The 17,321-nt window shown below is 48.6% G+C and overlaps 1 protein-coding gene across 3 annotated transcripts in view; it reads left to right on the top strand.

Moving 5' to 3' along the window:
* The window catches only part of LOC140387939 (enhancer of polycomb homolog 2-like), a 112,788-nt gene that overhangs the window by 62,702 nt on the left and 32,765 nt on the right, over window positions 1-17,321 (top strand). For all 3 annotated transcript variants that reach the window (XM_072471300.1, XM_072471317.1, XM_072471309.1), the window contains 5 exons: window positions 1,548-1,707; window positions 2,379-2,524; window positions 12,991-13,197; window positions 14,209-14,357; window positions 15,578-15,713. In XM_072471300.1, coding sequence (XP_072327401.1) covers window positions 1,548-1,707; window positions 2,379-2,524; window positions 12,991-13,197; window positions 14,209-14,357; window positions 15,578-15,713 — 798 coding nt within the window. The remainder of the gene's footprint in view (window positions 1-1,547; window positions 1,708-2,378; window positions 2,525-12,990; window positions 13,198-14,208; window positions 14,358-15,577; window positions 15,714-17,321) is intronic.

Here is a 17,321-nt window from a genome sequence, read left to right as displayed (position 1 = left end):
CACAGTAACTTCATTGCAATGTTAATGTAAGCCTACTTGTGACACTAATAAAGATTATTATTATTGGAAAATAAACTTTGCCGTGGGAAAATTTCCCTGCTCTTGGATGAATGTTCTAAGATCTTTTATCCACCAGAGGATAGGGTTTGCTTTCTGGTTTTTACTGTCAATGTCTTTTTTTCTCTCCACTTGGCTGCAGCCCATTTCAATTGCAGGAACACACCTTCCCTTTTGCTTCCTCTCTGCAAATAGTTCCAAACGGAAGATCCACTCTCTGACTACACCCTACACCAGTCTGACCAGACCAACTCCCCATGTTCTCTCCTGATTCAGCTTGACTCAGTCCTCCTTTGCATCTTATAACTTACCAGGAAGGGCTGTACAATCTGGCCTGTTTAGATTAATTCTTAACCTGCCCCACAATAATGTCACTTGTCCCAACCACTCTTTCGCCAGCTGATGTTAGTCCATTGCAATCTTTTGTGCCATTTGCTCCCTAAAAACCATCCTCAATAATCAAAATAAATCTGACACATATAAATACTGAAATAGATTTTAAAAATCAACTGATGGAAATTTGTCTCGTGTTAGAAAAATCTGGCTGACTGCTGAGTTGGTGGGAAATTTATAGATTGTATAGATTCTCATCTGTTCTTCAGAACTCCAATTCTGCCACATTTTAACAATGGAACATGTGCTGAAACATGATTTACCATAAAAAAACTAATACTAGCAGGGTAATCTGGCTGGCTTGACCAAGACGGACAGTGTTCATGTCTTTTGCCACCACTCTTCCTACTGAGCAATCTAAAAATACAACTTGAGTTCCTATGTCTCAAATTTCAGAAAGCTTTTATTGTATTGCAAGTATATGTTGGAAAATTTGCTATCCACTTTAAAATTTTCTCCCTCCTTTTGAAAATGACTTATGATGGCATATGTTTAATACAGATTTTGCAATTCTTTCAGTAACTTTTGCCAGTGGCCATTCTTCATTTGTATACTGAAATTAAATATTTTAAAAATCAGTTTAGAGTACCCAATTCTTTTTTAAAATTCCAATTAAGGGTCAATTTAGCATGGCCAATCCATGTATGCTGCACATCTTTTGGGTTGTGAGGGTGAAACCCACGCAAACACGGGGAAAATATGCAAACTCCACACAGTGGTCAGTGACCCAGAGCTGGGATCGAACCTGGGACCTCGGCGCAGTGATGCCGCAGTTGCTAACCACTGCACCACCGTACTGCCCCGAAATTAAATATTGATTAGCTGTTTGACTGTGGAGCACCACAGTAAAGCTAAATTCTAGCAAAATTAAATGTTCGCATATACAATTTTTAGAAGGAAGTGAGCTTTTTTCCCCTGCTCTGATTTCGTAGCGAGAAATTACATGGCGTTGTTGTGTTCGAGTTGAAATTGGGTGAACAGCAGAGATCACATTTGTTGCTTCCTGAATTTACAAAGTTTGTATCACTCGGCCATTGGGAAAGCTTTGAACTTAACTTTAAATGTTGCAATAATGCAGTTTCCCTCCGTTCTTTTAGGAACATCATTTACAGAGAGCTATTTCAGCCCAGCAGGTCTTCAGAGAAAAAAGGGAGAATATGGTTATTCCAGTGCCTGAGGCAGAAAGTAATGTCTCTTATTATGATCGTCTGTACAGGGGAGAATTCAAGGTTCCAAAACAGCTCATTCACATTCAGCGTAAGTCTAATTATTCTCTGACTGATTTGTGGACTCCTCACCATCATTGTTGTTGATTTTTTAAAGATCATTCTAACTTAGAGGGTGCATTTCTCTCTTACACTCCCCCCAACATGCACACAGGTAGGTGATCACTAATAGAGTAGCTAGTCTGTGTGCCTTGAAGCTGCATCCTTTCAAATTCTGTTAAAACTTCTAAACTCATGACTGTGTTTATCTCTTCACGAATGTAAATGTAGGACAGCAAAGCTTAGAATGAGGAATATAGCGCTTTTGAGAGGTTTTATGTTCTTTCAGTCCTTCACTATAATGAAGGAAATCTATGAAAATATCAAACGGACCCCTGCAAGAGCTTATTTTCAAGCTTTCTTTCCGCACAGACAGCACAGTGTTGTTTCCAGTTGGAAAACTTGATAACTTTCAGTGATTTATTTCGACATAGATGAGTAATCTGAGTAAATGACACACTTCATATTAGTTTTATTTTTAAATATTTATCTGATGAGCAAACGGAAGGGAATTGATATTAATTTGCAATTCTCATGAAATTAGCATGTTAATTGTCATTACATTCATCGCAATAATATCTTTATTGCTAATAAAATTGATTTATTTAAAATGTTGCTTGAAATTCTGTGACATTTTCCTTTTACATTCTGCTTGTTTTACAGCTTTTAATCTGGATAGTGAACAGCCAGATTATGACATGGACTCTGAAGATGAAATTTTATTCAATCGTCTGAATAGGAAAACGGAGATTAAACCACTGCAATTTGAAGAGATGTTTGACCGACTGGAAAAGGCTAGTGGAAATCAGGTACTATACTCCTTGTTGATATATTAGATGCCAATAACAACAAATTCCAGATTTTGTACTTAAAAAACAAAACTATATATATATTATATATATAATATATATAATATATATAAATGTGTGTTTTAAAGATGTGCAGGGTAGGTAAATTGGCCACGCTAAATTGCCCCTTAATAGGGGGGGAAAAATTGGATACTCTAAATTAAAAAATATATATATATTTAGGTTTAGCACAGTGGGCTAAACAGCTGACTTGTAATGCAGAACAAGGCCAACCGCGCGGGTTCAACTCCCGTACAGGCCCCCCCAACAGGCACCGGAATGTGGCGACCAGGGTATTTTCACAGTAACTTCATTGAAGCCTACTTGTGAGAATAAGCGATTATTATTGGGCAACGTGGTAGCATAGTGGTTAGCACAATTGCTTCACAGCTCCAGGGTCCCAGGTTCGATTCCCGGCTTAGGTCACTGTCTGTGCGGAGTCTGCACGTTCTCCCCGTGTGTGCATGGGTTTCCTCCAGGTGCTCCGGTGTCGTCCCACAGTCCAAAGATGTGCAGGTCAGGTGGATTGGCCATGCTAAAATTGTCCTTTATGTCCAAAATTGCCCTTCATGTTGGGTGGGGTTACTGGGTTATGGGGATAGGGTGGAGGTGTGGGCTTGGGTAGAGTGCTCTTTCCAAGAGCCGGTGCAGACTCGATGGGCCGAATGGCCTCCTTCTGCAATGTAAGTTCTATGAAATCTATGGCAACAGAGATATGCAAGAATAACTTGGCTGATTTGCCTTAGTTTGATATCTTGGCCCCAGTTTGGTTCAGCTGTCATCTAGATGCTCTAGAGACTATAACTTGCTGATGTACTCCACTGAAAAATTTATTTAGAGTACTTGCACACTGAATGCAGAAACGTACAGGTATATTTTAGAAAATAAACAAAATGTTCAGTGAACTAAATCGACTGGCCTCGGGGTTGCACGCTGTGAAATTCCTTTTATCAATTGTCCACTATAACAATTTCTCACTTGGTATATGTAATCTAATGAAAATCAGGACTGTAAAACTGAACAAATAAAGGCTCTGAATTTGAAATATTAATGCTGATATTTGGGCGACAGAATGGTTTAGAACGCTGCTTTGTCATTTCTCGTAGCTGAGCTCAAATCCAAACGTCTAGGATGAAAATCTCCGATCAGTGAAGGTTGGAAGGGTCAACTGACACATTTGTGCAGCCCATGAGGGTATCTGGTGCCAAAAATGCACGGTCTCCCCGTGTCTGCGTGGGTTTCCTCCCGGCACTCCGGTTTCCTCCCATAAGTCCCAAAAGACGTGCTGTTAGGTGAATTGGACATTCTGAATTCTCCCTCTGCGTACCCGAACAAGCACCGGAATGTGGCAACTAGGGGATTTTCACAGTAACTTCATTGCAGTGTTAATGTAAGCCTACTTTTGACATTATAAAGCTTATTATTAAATGTCAAATTCCAGAGTAGTGCAGTGGGGATCAGCACTTTGGAGATTTGAGTTGGAATACATTATTGGGTCAGAGTAGAAGTGTCCTGGAAATTGTTGACATTAACATTGAGTGCCAAATGATAAAATGTTGCATTCCCAGAAACATCTCCCTCCAAAAGGTTGTTAAAAGGGAGAAAAAATTAGGACGAGAATAACATAACCAGGAATATGTAAACAGATTGTATATGCTTCTACAAGTATATTAAAAGGAGAGGAGTTGAAGTAAAGGTTGGTCCCCTAGAGACGAGAGACATCCTCATGGGGATTGAGGAAATGGCAGAGACATTGAACAAATATTTTGTGTCTGTCTTCACATTAGAAGACACAAATTACAAACCAGAAGTAAAGGGTAAACAAGGGGCTATTAAGAGTGAAGAATCTAAATAATTAATGCCAACAGTGGAAAAAATATTGGAAAAACCTAAGGGACAAAAATCTGTAAACCCCTTCGGGCCTGGTAACCTACATCCTTGTGCTCTAAAAGAGGTAACTGCAGAGATAGTGGATGCACTACTTATGATTTTCCAAATTTCTGTTTTTAGAACAGTTTCAGCAGATTGGGAATTAGAAAACAGCAATGCTATTTAAGAAAGAAGTGGGAGAGAAAACAGAAATACAGGCTCATCAATCTGACATCAGTTGTTGTGTAATCGGTGGAATCTCTAAAGGGAGTCTTAAAATACACGTAGAAAATCATAGTATGGACTTCCGGTCGCACGGTCGGCAGCTCCCACTGATAACTGACTTTTGGGCCCTTTTAAGGAGCTCCAGCGGCATTTGGACGGCGATTCCCGGTGTGGGAATGAAACAGTGATGGTCCCCCAGCACTGTATGGAGTGGACCAGGAGTGGAGCGGTCAAAAAGTGGCTTTAGAGAAGAGAGGAGAACGGGCGCGAAAAAACAAGATGGCGGCGGGCGGGGATCAGGCAGCGTGGGCTCAGTGGCCACGGGGCAGCAGGAGTTTTTAAGAATCTGCTTTGCTGACTTGAAGGCGGAGATGTTGGCCCCTATGAAGGCGTCGATTGAAAAGCTGGTGGAGACCCAGAAGATGCAGGGGACGGCGATCAAGGCGGTGCAGCAGAAGGCCTCTGATAATGAGGACGAGATTCTGGGCCTGGCGGTCAGAGTGAAAACGCACAAGGCGCGACACAAAAATGGCAGGAGAAGCTGGAGGACCTGGAGAATAGGTCGAGGAGGCAGAACCTGTGGATTCTGGGTCTCCCTGAAGGCGTGGAGGGGTCAGATGCTGGGGCGTATGTGACCACGATGCTGAGTACGCTGATGGGAGTGGGGGCCTTCCCGAGGCCCCTGGAGCTGGATGGGGCGCACAGAGTCCTGGCAAGGAGGCTGAGGGCGGACGAGCCGCCGTGGGCTATGGTGGTAAGGTTCCACCGCTTGACTGACGGGGAGTGTGTCCTGCGATGGGCGAAGAAGGAACAGAGCAGCAGGTGGGAGAACACCGAGATACGGATTTATCAGGACTGGAGTGCAGAGCTGGCCAAGAAGCGTGCGGGATTCAAATCGGGCCAAGGCGGTCCTCCACGGGAAGGGGGTGACGTTCGGGCTGCTACAGCCGGCGAGGCTGTGGGTCACATACCAGGACCATCACCATTATTTTGATACGCCGGATGAGGCGTGGACTTTCATCAAGAATGAGAAGTTGGACTCTAGTTAATGGATTGCAGGATGTTATGGGGGTTGTTGGTGAGGGGGATGGGGCGGTGTTTGGGTGGGGGTTTCCCCGCGTTTTCTTATGTCTTTGTGGCCCTGGGGCCCTCAGGGATTTGGGTGAGGTCGCAGTTGAGAGGAGCTGCGTCACAGGGGGTGGGGTCGACCCAGGCAGGGAGCATGGTTTTTCCCGTGAAATGGTGGGGGCGGTACCTGAAGCGGGGGACGGTACTATGTTCGATGTCTGCATTGGTTCATACGGGGTGTGGGGGGGGGTACTTTTTCTACCCCACTTAGGTGGGGGGAGGGGGTGGGTGGGCTGGAGATTTGGATGGGAAATCCACAGGGGGATTGGAGGTAGAGGTGGGAGCGGCCAGGGTCAGCATGAGTCAGCTGACTTACGGGAGTGCAGTGGGGGAGGGCATGGGCGTTAAGCAGTTGCTTGGCCAGGGGAGGGGTTTGGGGGGTGGGGGGGGGGGACTGGATTGCTGCTGTGCTGACTGAGGGGGAATTGATGGTAAGAGGGAGAGTCGGGGCGCGGAGCCTCCGCCTGGGGGGCTGGAGGGTGCGGGAGGCACGGGCACGTGTCTGGCCTAAAATCGGAGCTGGCTAGTTGGCGGAGTGGGGAGGGGGGGGGCCTGATCCGGCTGATCACGTGGAACGTGAGAGGTCTGAATGGGCCGGTCAAGAGGGCCCGGGTGTTTTCGCACTTAAAGGGGCTAAAGGCAGACGTAGCCATGCAACAGGAAACACACCTGAAGATCGCGGATCAAAATTAGGCTGAGGAAGGGATGGGTGGAACAGGTTTTTCACTTGGGGCTGGATGTGAAGAACAGGGGGGTCGCAATCTTGGTGAGTAAGTGGGTGGCATTTGAGGCAGTGGGTATTGTGGCAGATAAGGGGGTCGTTATGTTCTGGTGAGTGGCAGGCTGCAAGGGGCCTGGGTGGTGCTAGTGAATGTGTATGCTACGAACTGGGACGATGCAGGGTTCATGAAGCGGATGCTGAGCCGGATTTCGGATCTGGAGTCACGTAGTTTGGTAATGGGTTTAATATGGTCCTGGACCCGACATTGGATCGCACTAGGTCGAGGTCGGGTAAGAGGCCGGCAGCAGCCAAGGTCCTGAGGGAGTTCATGGACCAGATGGGAGGAGTGGATCTGTGGAGATTTGCCAGGCCAAGGGCGAAGGAGGTTTCCTTCTTCTCCCATGTACACAAGGCTTACTCGCGGATAGATTTTTCCGTGGTAAGCAGGGCGCTAATTCCGAGAGTGGAGGGTCGGAGTACACGGCCATTGCGATCTCGGACCATGCCCCGCACTGGGAGCAATTGGGGGTGGGGGTGGGGGGGGATGGACGTGGGACTACTGGCGGACGTAGAGGTCTGTGGGCGGGTCCGGAGGTGCATCCAAAGATATGTGGAGGCCAATGATAATGGGGAGGTTTCGGTGAGTGTGGTCTGGGAGGCGCTGAAGGCAGTGGTCAGGGGGGAGCTAATCTCAATCGGGGCCCACAGGGAGAAGAGGGTGAGGCTGGCGAGGGAATGGTTGGTGTGGGAGATACTGAGGGTGGATAGGAGGTATGCGGAATCCCCCGAGGAGGGGTTATTGAAGGAGCGCCGGAGCCTTCAAACGGAGTTTGACTTGCTAACCACTGGGAAGGCTGAGGCCCAGTTGAGGAAGGTACAGGGAGCAGTGTATGAGTATGGGGAGAAGGCAAGTCGGATGCTGGCGCATCAGCTGCTGAAGAGGGAGGTGGCTAGGGAGATTGGGGGAATTAGAGATAGGGGGGGAACATGGTGCTGAGCTCAGCTAAGATAAACAAGGTCTTTAAGGACTTTTATGGTAAATTATACGAGTCAGAACTCCTGGAGGGAGGGGAGGGGATGAGGCAGTTCCTGGACCAACTGAGGTTTCCAAAGGTGGAGGAAGGGCGGGTAAGGGATTGGGGGCCCCGATTGAGATGGGGGAACTAATTAAGTGGTTGGGGAGTATGCAGGCAGGCAAGGCCCTGGGGCCAGATGGGTTTCCCGTAGAGTTCTATAGGAAATTCTCGGAGCTGTTGGGTCTGTTGCTGTTGAGAACTTTTAACGAGGCTAAGGAAAAGGGAATCCTTCCCCCGACGATGTCGCAGGCTCTGATCTCGCTTATCCTCAAGCGTGATAAGGACCCGCTGCAATGCGGCTCCCATAGGCCGATTTCGCTCCTTAATGTGGATGCCAAGATCTTGGCCACTAGGATTGAGGACTGTGTCCCGGGAGTGATTCATGAGGATCAGACGGGGTTTGTGAAGGGCAGGCAGCTGAATACGAATGTGCGGAGGCTTCTGAATGTGATCATGATGCCCTCGGAGGGTGGGGACGTAGAAGTGGTAGCGGCAATGGACGCAGAGAAAGCCTTTGACTGGGTGGAGTGGGAGTACCTGTGGGAGGTGTTAGGCAGATTTGGGTTTGGGGAGGAATTCATAGCGTGGGTCAAATTGTTGTATCAGGCCCCGGTAGCGAGTGTTTCGACGAACCGGTGGCGGTCGGGGTACTTTAGACTATATCGTGGAACGCAGCAGGGAGACTGGCAGCATGTCCCCCCCTGCTGTTTGCCCTGGCGATTGAGCCGCTGGCCATGGCGTTGAGGGAGTCCAGAAACTGGAGGGGGTTGGTTCGGGGAGGGGGAGGAGCACCGTGTTTCACTGTATGCGGATGACCTGCTTCTGTACATTGCGGATCCGGTGGAGGGGATGGGGGAGGTCTTGCGGATACTTAGAGATTTTGGAGACTTCTCAGGGTACAAGCTAAATGTGGGAAAAAGCGAGCTTTTTGTGGGGCCAGGAAAAGAGATTGGGTGGGAGACCTACCGCTCAAGATGGTGGAGAGGAGCTTTCGGTACTTGGGCATCCAGGTGGCCAAGAGCTGGGGGGTCTTGCACAAGCTCAATTTAGCGTGGCTGGTGGATCAGATGGAGGAGGACTTTAGGAGGTGGGACATGCTGCCACTCTCCCTGGTGGGCAGGGTGCAGTCCGTAAAGATGACGGTCCTTCCTAGGTTCTTGTTCGTCTTCCAGTGCCTGCCCATTCTCATCCCCAAGTCCTTTTCAAGCGGGTAAATAGGAGTATTACGGGATTTGTGTGGGCAAATAAGACCCCCGCGGGTTAAGAGACTGTTTTTGGAGCGCAGTCGGGGGGGGCGGGTTGGCGCTGCCGAACTTGTGCAGCTATTACTGGGCAGCGAATGTGTCTATGATTCGGAAATGGGTAATAGAGGGAGCGGCGTGTAAACGGTTGGAAGGGGCGTCCTGTACAGATATTAGCCTGGGGGCACTGGTGACGGCACCGTTGCCGCTTCCGCCGAAACAGTATACCACGAGCCCAGTGATGGCGGTGACACTGAGGATCTGGGGTCAGTGGAGATGGCATAGGGGGGAGGTAGGGGCCTCAGTCTGGACCCCGATACGGAACAACCACAGGTTTGTTCCAGGTAGGATAGACGGCGGGTTCCTAAGCTGGCACAGGGCGGGAATCAAAAGGATGGGGGACTTGTTTATCGATGGGACTTTTGCCACTCAGAGGGCGCTAGAGGAGAAATTTGGGTTGCCCCCGGGGAACACTTTTAGGTACATGCAGGTTCGGGCATTTGTGAAAAAGCAGGTAGGGGAATTCCCGCTGCTACCTGCCCGGAGGATACAGGACAGGGTGGTCTCGTGCGTGTGGGTGGGGGATGGCAAAGTATCGGACATATACCAGGAGCTGCAGGAGGCGGAGGAGGCCTCGGTGGAAGAGCTGAAGGGCAAGTGGGAGGAGGAGCTGGATGAGGGCCTGTGGGCTGACGCCCTGGGCAGGGTCAATTCCTCCTCATCTTGCGCCAGGCTGAGCCTGATTCAGTTTAAAGTGGTGCACCGGGCGCATATGACAGGGGTGAGAATGAGTAAGTTCTTTGGGGTAGAGGACAGGTGTGTGAGATGTTCAGGGAGCCCAGCGAACTATGCCCATATGTTTTGGACATGCCCGGCACTTAGGAATTTTGGAAAGGCTTTGCAAAGGCTATGTACAAGGTCTTGGACACTTGGGTAAAAGCGAGCTGGGGGATAGTGATATTTGGGGTATCGGATGATCCGTGAGTGCAGGAGTCGAAAGAGGCTGGAGTTCTAGCCTTTGCCTCCTTGGAAGGCTCTTGTTAATGTGGAGGGATGCAAAGCCCCCAAGCGTAAAGGCTTGGGTCAGTGACAAGGCTGGGTTTCTCAGATTGGAGAAGATGAAGTTTGCCTTGCGAGGGTCCTTGCAGGTGTTCTTCAGGCGGTGGCAACCGTTCCTTGACTTTCTTGCGGAACGTTAGATGGAGGTCAGCAGCAGCAGCAATCCAGAGGGGGGGGGGTGGTGGGGGGGTTGATTTCATTATATTTGTAAGAGGCAAATGCCCCACCTTGTTTTGTTTTGTTTCTTAAATTGTTAATTTGTTAGAGGGTTAAGTTGTTTTTGTTGGCATATTGTTTTATTCTCTTTGCATTATGTTTTCTTTTGTAGTGGTTTGTAAAAATGTTTGAAAATTTTTGAATAAAAACATTTTTAAAAAAAGGAAAGAAACTCATAGTATGATTAAACGGAGGCAACATGGTTTTACAAAGCGGAGAAATGAAACATCCCGAGGCCTTGTTCATTGTAGCTGGGGACTTCAATCAGGACAAGCTCAAGAGCGTACTACCAAGTTGCCACCAACACGTCACCTGTTCCACCAGAGGCCCAAACATCCTGGACCACTGCTACACAAATATCAAACATGCCTACCGCTCTATCGCCCTCCCACACTTTGGCAAATCTGACCACAAGGCTGTGCTCCTGCTCCCGGCTTCTAAGCAAAAACTGAAGCGGGCGAATCCGTCAAAGAAAGTCGTGCATTGTTGGTCTGAGGAATCGGATAATTTCCTACGGGACTGCTTAGAGTCAGTGGACTGGTCAGATTTTAAAAATCTGCGACCAGCCTGAACGAGTACGCCACTACAGTAACTGACTTCATTAGTAAGTGTGTAGAAGACTGTGCCAAAGAAGCAAATCCACATGTTTCCCAACTGGAAACCCTGGATGAACAGGGATATCCACTGCTTGCTGAAGTCTAGGTCTGAGGCGTTAAAGTCAGGCAACCCTGACCTCTACAAGAAAGCCAGATACGATCTAAAGAAATTCAGCAAAGATGCCAAAAGACAGTACCGGACCAAGCTCGAGTCCCAGGCTAGCCATACGGATCCCCGCCGTCAATGGCAAGGTCTGCAAGACATAACGGGCTACAAGATGAAGGCATGTAAAATCGTCGGCTCCAACGCACCCCTCCCTGATGAGCTCAATGCATTCTATGCCCGCTTTGAGCAAGAGGTCAGCGAGGGCGAGCCTTCCACCCCAGAAGCCGCGGATGAACTTGTATCTGAAATCACCACTGCAGACGTCAGAGCAGTCTTCTCGAAGGTCAACCCACGGAAAGCCACTGGCCCAGAAGGGGTACCCGGATGAGCACTCGGATCTTGCGCGGATCAGCTGGCGGGGGTATTCGCAGACATCTTCAACCTCTCTTTACAACAATGTGAGGTCCCCATCTGCTTCAAGAAGACGACCATCATCCCTGTACCAAAAAGAAGTCAGCAGCGTGCCTTAATGACTATCGTCCAGTGGCTCTGACATCCATCATCATAAATGCTTCGAAAGGTTAGTCATGGCACGCATCAACTCCAGCCTCCCGGATTGCCTTGATCCACTACAGTTCACCTATCGCTGCAACAGGTCCACAGCAGACACCATCTCCATGGCCCTGCACTCTACCCTGGAACACCTAGATAACAAAGACACCTATGTCAGACTCCTATTTATCGACTACAGCTCAGCCTTCAACACCATCATTCCTACGAAACTCATTTCCAAACTCCGTGACCTTGGCCTCGGCTCCTCCCTCTGCGACTGGATCCTGAACTTTCTAACCCACAGGCCACAATCAGTAAAGATAGGCAACAACACCTCCTCCACGATCATCCTCAACACCGGTGCCCCACAAGGCTGTGTCCTCAGCCCCCTACTATACTCCTTATACACCTATGACTGTGGCCAAATTCCACTCCAACTCGATTTTCAAATTTGCTGATGACACCACCATAGTGGGTCGGATTTCAAACCATCACGAGACAAAGCACAGGAATGAGATAGAGAAACGGGTGAACTGGTGCACCGACAATAATCTCTCCCTCAATGTCAACAAAACAAGGGAGATTGTCATCGACCTCGGGAAGCGTAGTGGAGAACACGCCCCTGTCTACATCAATGGGAACGAAGTAGAAAGGGTCGAGAGCTTCCAGTTTTTAGGTGTACAGATCATCAACAGCCGACTCTATAGTTAAAAACGCCCACCAACGACTCTACTTTCTCAGAAGACTAAGGAAATTTGGCATGTCAGCTATGACCCTCACCAACTTCTACAGATGCACCATAGAAAACATTCTTTCTGGTTGTATCACAGCTTGGTATGGAGCCTGCTCTGCCCAAGACTGCAGGAAACTACAAAAGGTCGTGAATGTAGCCCAGTCCATCACGAAAACTAGCCTCCCATCCATTGACTCCATCTATAATTCCCGCTGCCTCAGAAAGGCAGCCAGCATAATTAAGGACCCCACACACCCCGGACATACTCTCTTCCACCTTCCGGCAGGAAAAAGATACCAAAGTTTGAGGTCACGTACCAACCAACTCAAGAACAGCTTCTTCCCTACTGCCATCAGACTTTTGAATTAAGGTTGAGGGGGGACTTGATTGAGCTGTACAAAATTGTGAGGGACACAGATAGGGTAGATAGTAAAAATCTTTCCCCTTAGGAGGGGCCAGTAACCAGGGGGCATAGATATAAGGCAAGTGCAGGAGATTTAGAGGGGATTTACAGAAAAAACGTTTTACCACCATTTCAGGCAGTGAGTTCCAGATTCCCATCACCTTCTGGGTAAAGGCAGGAACCCTCACAACATTAAGAAGCATTAGAGGAGCACTAGAAACAGCATAGCATACAAGGCAACGGACCAAGTGCTGGAAAATGGGAGCAGAATAGATGAGGTGTTTGATGGCTGGCGCAGGCACGATGGGCCGCAGGTCCTCTTTCTGTGCTGTAAAACCCGATGACTATAATGCAGGCGCAAAGGGCCACACGGTTTACTATTGCTACTTTGAATAAATGAACTCCGAAATTGTGAGCCAGAAAATCAGGAAACCTTTGCTTAGTTTTACGATCTCATTCAAGAGTAAACATTTTTTTTTTTTGTAACTATCTTGTTCTTCAGCTTGTATCTATTCAAGAGGCCAGATTGCTTTTGAAAGAAGATGACTACCTGATAAAAGCAGTTTATGATTACTGGGCAAGAAAACGCAAAAACTGCAAGGCACCCTCCCTCATCCCCTTGGTGAAACAGGAGAAAAGAGATGGCTCCACTAACAATGATCCATATGTTGCTTTTCGAAGGAGAACAGAGAAGATGCAGACCAGAAAGGTGAGCATGGTTTAATCCCTGCTGTACAGTTCCCGATCTCAATAGAGGAAGTGAAGATTATGGTGTGGGGGCCGGGTGCTTCCCCTTGTGGAAGGCACATTAGGGTCACCTTGTCTGATCTTTCCCACTCTTTAGTAACTGGCTTCAGAATAGTATTGGTGGAAGTTTGAAAGTATATTGCACAGCATAAGATGTACAGTTCAAGAATAAGGAGATGATAAGAGTGTGCATCCCTCACTAGCAAAAACACTAGATTTGTATGAAGTAAGAACATGGGCGTCATTCTCCGACCCCCCGCCGGGTCGGAGAATGGCCGTTGGCAGCCGTGAATCCCACCCCCGCCGAAGTCTCCGGTACCGGAGATTGGGCGGGGGCGGGAATCGGGCCGCGCTGGTTGGCGGGACCCCCGCTCAATTCTCCGGCCCGGATGGGCCGAAGTCCCGCCCAGAAAGTGCCTGTCCCGCCGACAGTTTCCCGCGCATGCGCAGTGGGGAGAGTCTCTTATGCCTCCGCCATGGTGGAGGCCGTGGCGGAGGCGGAAGGGAAAGAGTGCCCCCACGGCACAGGCCCGCCCGCGGATCGGTGGGCCCCGATCGCGGGCCAGGCCACCGTGGGGGCACCCCCGGGGTCAGATCGCCCCGCCCCCCCCCAGGACCCCGGAGCCCGCCCACGCCGCCTGGTCCCGCCGGTAAATACCAGGTTTGATTTACGCCGGCAGGACAGGCAATTTCTGGGCGGGACTTCGGCCCATCCGGGCCGGAGAATTGAGCGGGGGGGTCCCGCCAACTGGCGCGGCCCGATTCCCGCCCCCGCCCAATCTCCGGTACCGGAGACTTCGGCGGGGGCGGGATTCACGGCGGCCAACGGCCACTCTCCGACCCGGCGGGGGGCCGGAGAATGACGCCCAATGTTAGTTGAGTGGGCAAAATGATGCAGCTGGCTGAGCGTTTTGTCTGTTGATATGGTGCATTTTCTGTTTTATGAAACAAGGATTTCAATTTTTTTTAACAGAATCGCAAGAACGATGAAGCTTCATATGAGAAAATGTTGAAGCTGCGTCGAGAGTTCAGCCGGGCAGTTACCATCCTAGAAATGATTAAGAGGCGAGAAAAGACTAAAAGGGATTTGCTTCATCTTACACTGGATGTGGTTGAGAAAAGGTATGACAGGAGTGTTTATTCTAAGGTTAAAACTTTGTGGCTGCAGCATCAAACCTCTGAATTTCCTTGTCAGCAAAATCCATTTTACCTTTAAAGCTAGAAAATGACTTTTTCCTTTTTCCTGATTGATCTTGGATATACACCAGGGTTACATTATTGACCCTCCTTTATCCATCTACAAGCCTCAGGGTGCCAATGACCTGGGTTTGATCCCGTCCCTGGGTCACAGTCCGTGTGGAGTTTACTCATTCTCCAGTGTCTGCTTGGGTCTCGCTCCCAGAACCCAAAGATGTGCAAGGTAGGTGGATTGGCCACGCTAAATTGTCCCTTAATTGGGGGAAAGAGAATTGGATACTCGAAATTTATGTTTAAAAATCCATCTACAAATCAATCAAGCATGTTTTTTTTTGAGAGTTTATCGCCACCTCCTTCTCAAGGGCAATTATGGATGGGCAATAAATGCTGGCTTAGCCAGTAATGCCCAAATCCTGTGAACGAATATTAAAGAAAAGGTAGGAATTCTTGACATGGAAAATAAATTGGAAATAAGGAGCTGGTTTAGCACAGTGGGCGAAACAGCTGACTTGTAATGCAGAACAAGGCCAGCAGCGCGGTTCAATTCCCGCACCGGCCTCCCCGAACAGGCACCGGAATGTGGCGACTTGGGGCTTTTCACAGTAACTTCATTGAAGCCTACTTGTGACAATAAGCGATTATTATTATTAATTGTAGGTGATTAGAGCACCCAACTTATACGAACATACAAATTAGGAGCTGGAGTAGGACGTTTGGCCCCTCAAGCCTACTCTGCCATTCAATAAGGGGAGGCAGTGGTATTGTCACTGGACTAATCCAGAGACCCAGGGCAAGATCTGGGGAGCTGGGCTCAAATTCCACCATGGCAGGTGGTAAAATTTGAGTTCAATAAAAGCCTGGAATGATGACCATGAAACCATTGTTGCAAAAATCCATCCGAGTCACTAATGTCTTTTAGGGAAGGAAATGTGCAATCCTTACCTGGTCTGGCCTACAGCACTGTGATTGATTCTTAAAAGTTAGGAATGGACAACAAATGCTGACCCAGCCAGCAACACCCGCATCACATGAATAAATGAGAATAAAATGCCAGTAAAGTATGTTACCATCTGCTTTTAGTCCGAACTTTGCTGGTAGCATACTAATCCGGAGGAACTGCTGAACATTTATTACTGTTTGAATAGGTACCATATAGGTGACTTTGGTGGAGAAATTATGAGTGAGCTGAGAACTCTGAAACAAGAAAAGATGATCTCCAACAGTCCAGTATCTCTTCACAATGGCAATCATTACAAAGCACCAGAAAGCAAAACTGTTAAGGTACAAATTTTGTGTCAGATTTTCCATTGTTTATTGATTAATCAAATTTCCGCATATTGCATATACTGATATTGGACTATTCTATGTTTTGAGATTTCATAGTGATTGTTATTTTTGTTAACCAAATCAATTAATGGGCAGCACGGTGGCACAGTGGTTAGCACTGGTGCCGAGGATCCGGGTTCGATCCCGGGTTACTGTCTGTGTGGAGTTTGCACATTCTCCATGTGTGTCCTTGGGTCTCACCCCCACAACCCTAAAGATGCACAGGGTAGGTGGATTGGCCATGCTAAATTGCCCCTTAATTGGGAAAAAACAAACGGGTACTCTAAATTTATTTAATGCCAAATCAATTGATTTGAAGTAAGCATAATAATTTGGAACTTGTCCAGTTACTGATATCACAGATCAGACAATTCATCTTACTGTAACAGTCTCTCAGACATGTTCAACATACTCTCTCTTTAATCGCTACAATAGTGACTGACCGAATACCACTTTATTGGTAAATTAACAGTCTGACCAATTTTTGAACAATACCTTGATGTACAAAATGGGTCCAATTTAATGGCCGTGTTGCACTCAAATGAGACCGCAACGAGACCGTTACATCGTGAGAGAGGCCGAAACGAGAACCATGCCGGGAGCCGATCTGTTTGCTATCCAACCGGCCCACCTCCGTTGCCGAAATCAGGATTCTGCCGTAGCATGGCGAGAAACCAATGATCGCCACCTAAGCCCAAGCTCCATACAATTAACGGGAGCGATCCCCTATCTAACCGCCTCCCCAGCAAGTGGTCACCTGGGCGCCAATTAGTCCTCCTTTTTAAAAACGTGAAGCTGAGGGGAGGGCTGCTGGGGGAACCCAAGGAGGTGAGTAGCTATCTTCGTTCACAGGCAAAGAGCCCGGGGACACTGGGGTTACTGCCCCGGTGTTCGGTGGGTGGGGGAGCAGCCTAAGTTGGGGTGGGGTGCCATTGCTGGGGGGGGGGGGGGGGGGGGGGGGGGGGGAAGGAGATGGTGTCTCCGCATCCGTGGGTACACCATGTCGACCCCTAGACCACGTGTTCCTGTACAAGGGACAACTCCTGCCCCACCGACCACCCATACCTCCCACTGACCGTGGAGACCTCTGACCACGCGGTGGAAGGCTATAGCTATTTGGGAATTGGCAATCGTAGTTAAGTAAGCACTTTACACATCCCAAGTGGATCCCCATGGGTAGGTGTGCCCCATACAGCAAATGGGAGTTATTGCCCAGCATTTCAATCAGACCGTGATGCCTGGACACTGCGGGAGGCATCACATGGAGGAGGGGGATACCTGCTCCCAGTAGCTGTCAAGATCACAGCAGCCTGAACCTCTACACCTCAGGATTTTATCAGGGCTCGAGAGGGGACTTGTGAGGCAGCTTACAAGCTACGGCCCACCCACAAATGCATCCGTGAAGTCACAAATGCCCTGTTTGCCCGGGCATAAACTTTGGCATGGACCAAGCCCAACAGGATGCCCGTGCAGCAGGGTTCTCTGCCATCACTGGGATGCCCCAGGTCCAGGGGGTAATAGCTGGCACACATGTCGCCTGGAGTCCACCCAGCCATCTGGGAG

The sequence above is a fragment of the Scyliorhinus torazame genome, chromosome 2 (genome assembly GCF_047496885.1).
Source record: "Scyliorhinus torazame isolate Kashiwa2021f chromosome 2, sScyTor2.1, whole genome shotgun sequence".
Classification (NCBI taxonomy): Eukaryota; Metazoa; Chordata; class Chondrichthyes; order Carcharhiniformes; family Scyliorhinidae; genus Scyliorhinus; species Scyliorhinus torazame.
This window is presented reverse-complemented; position numbering and strand designations above follow the sequence as displayed.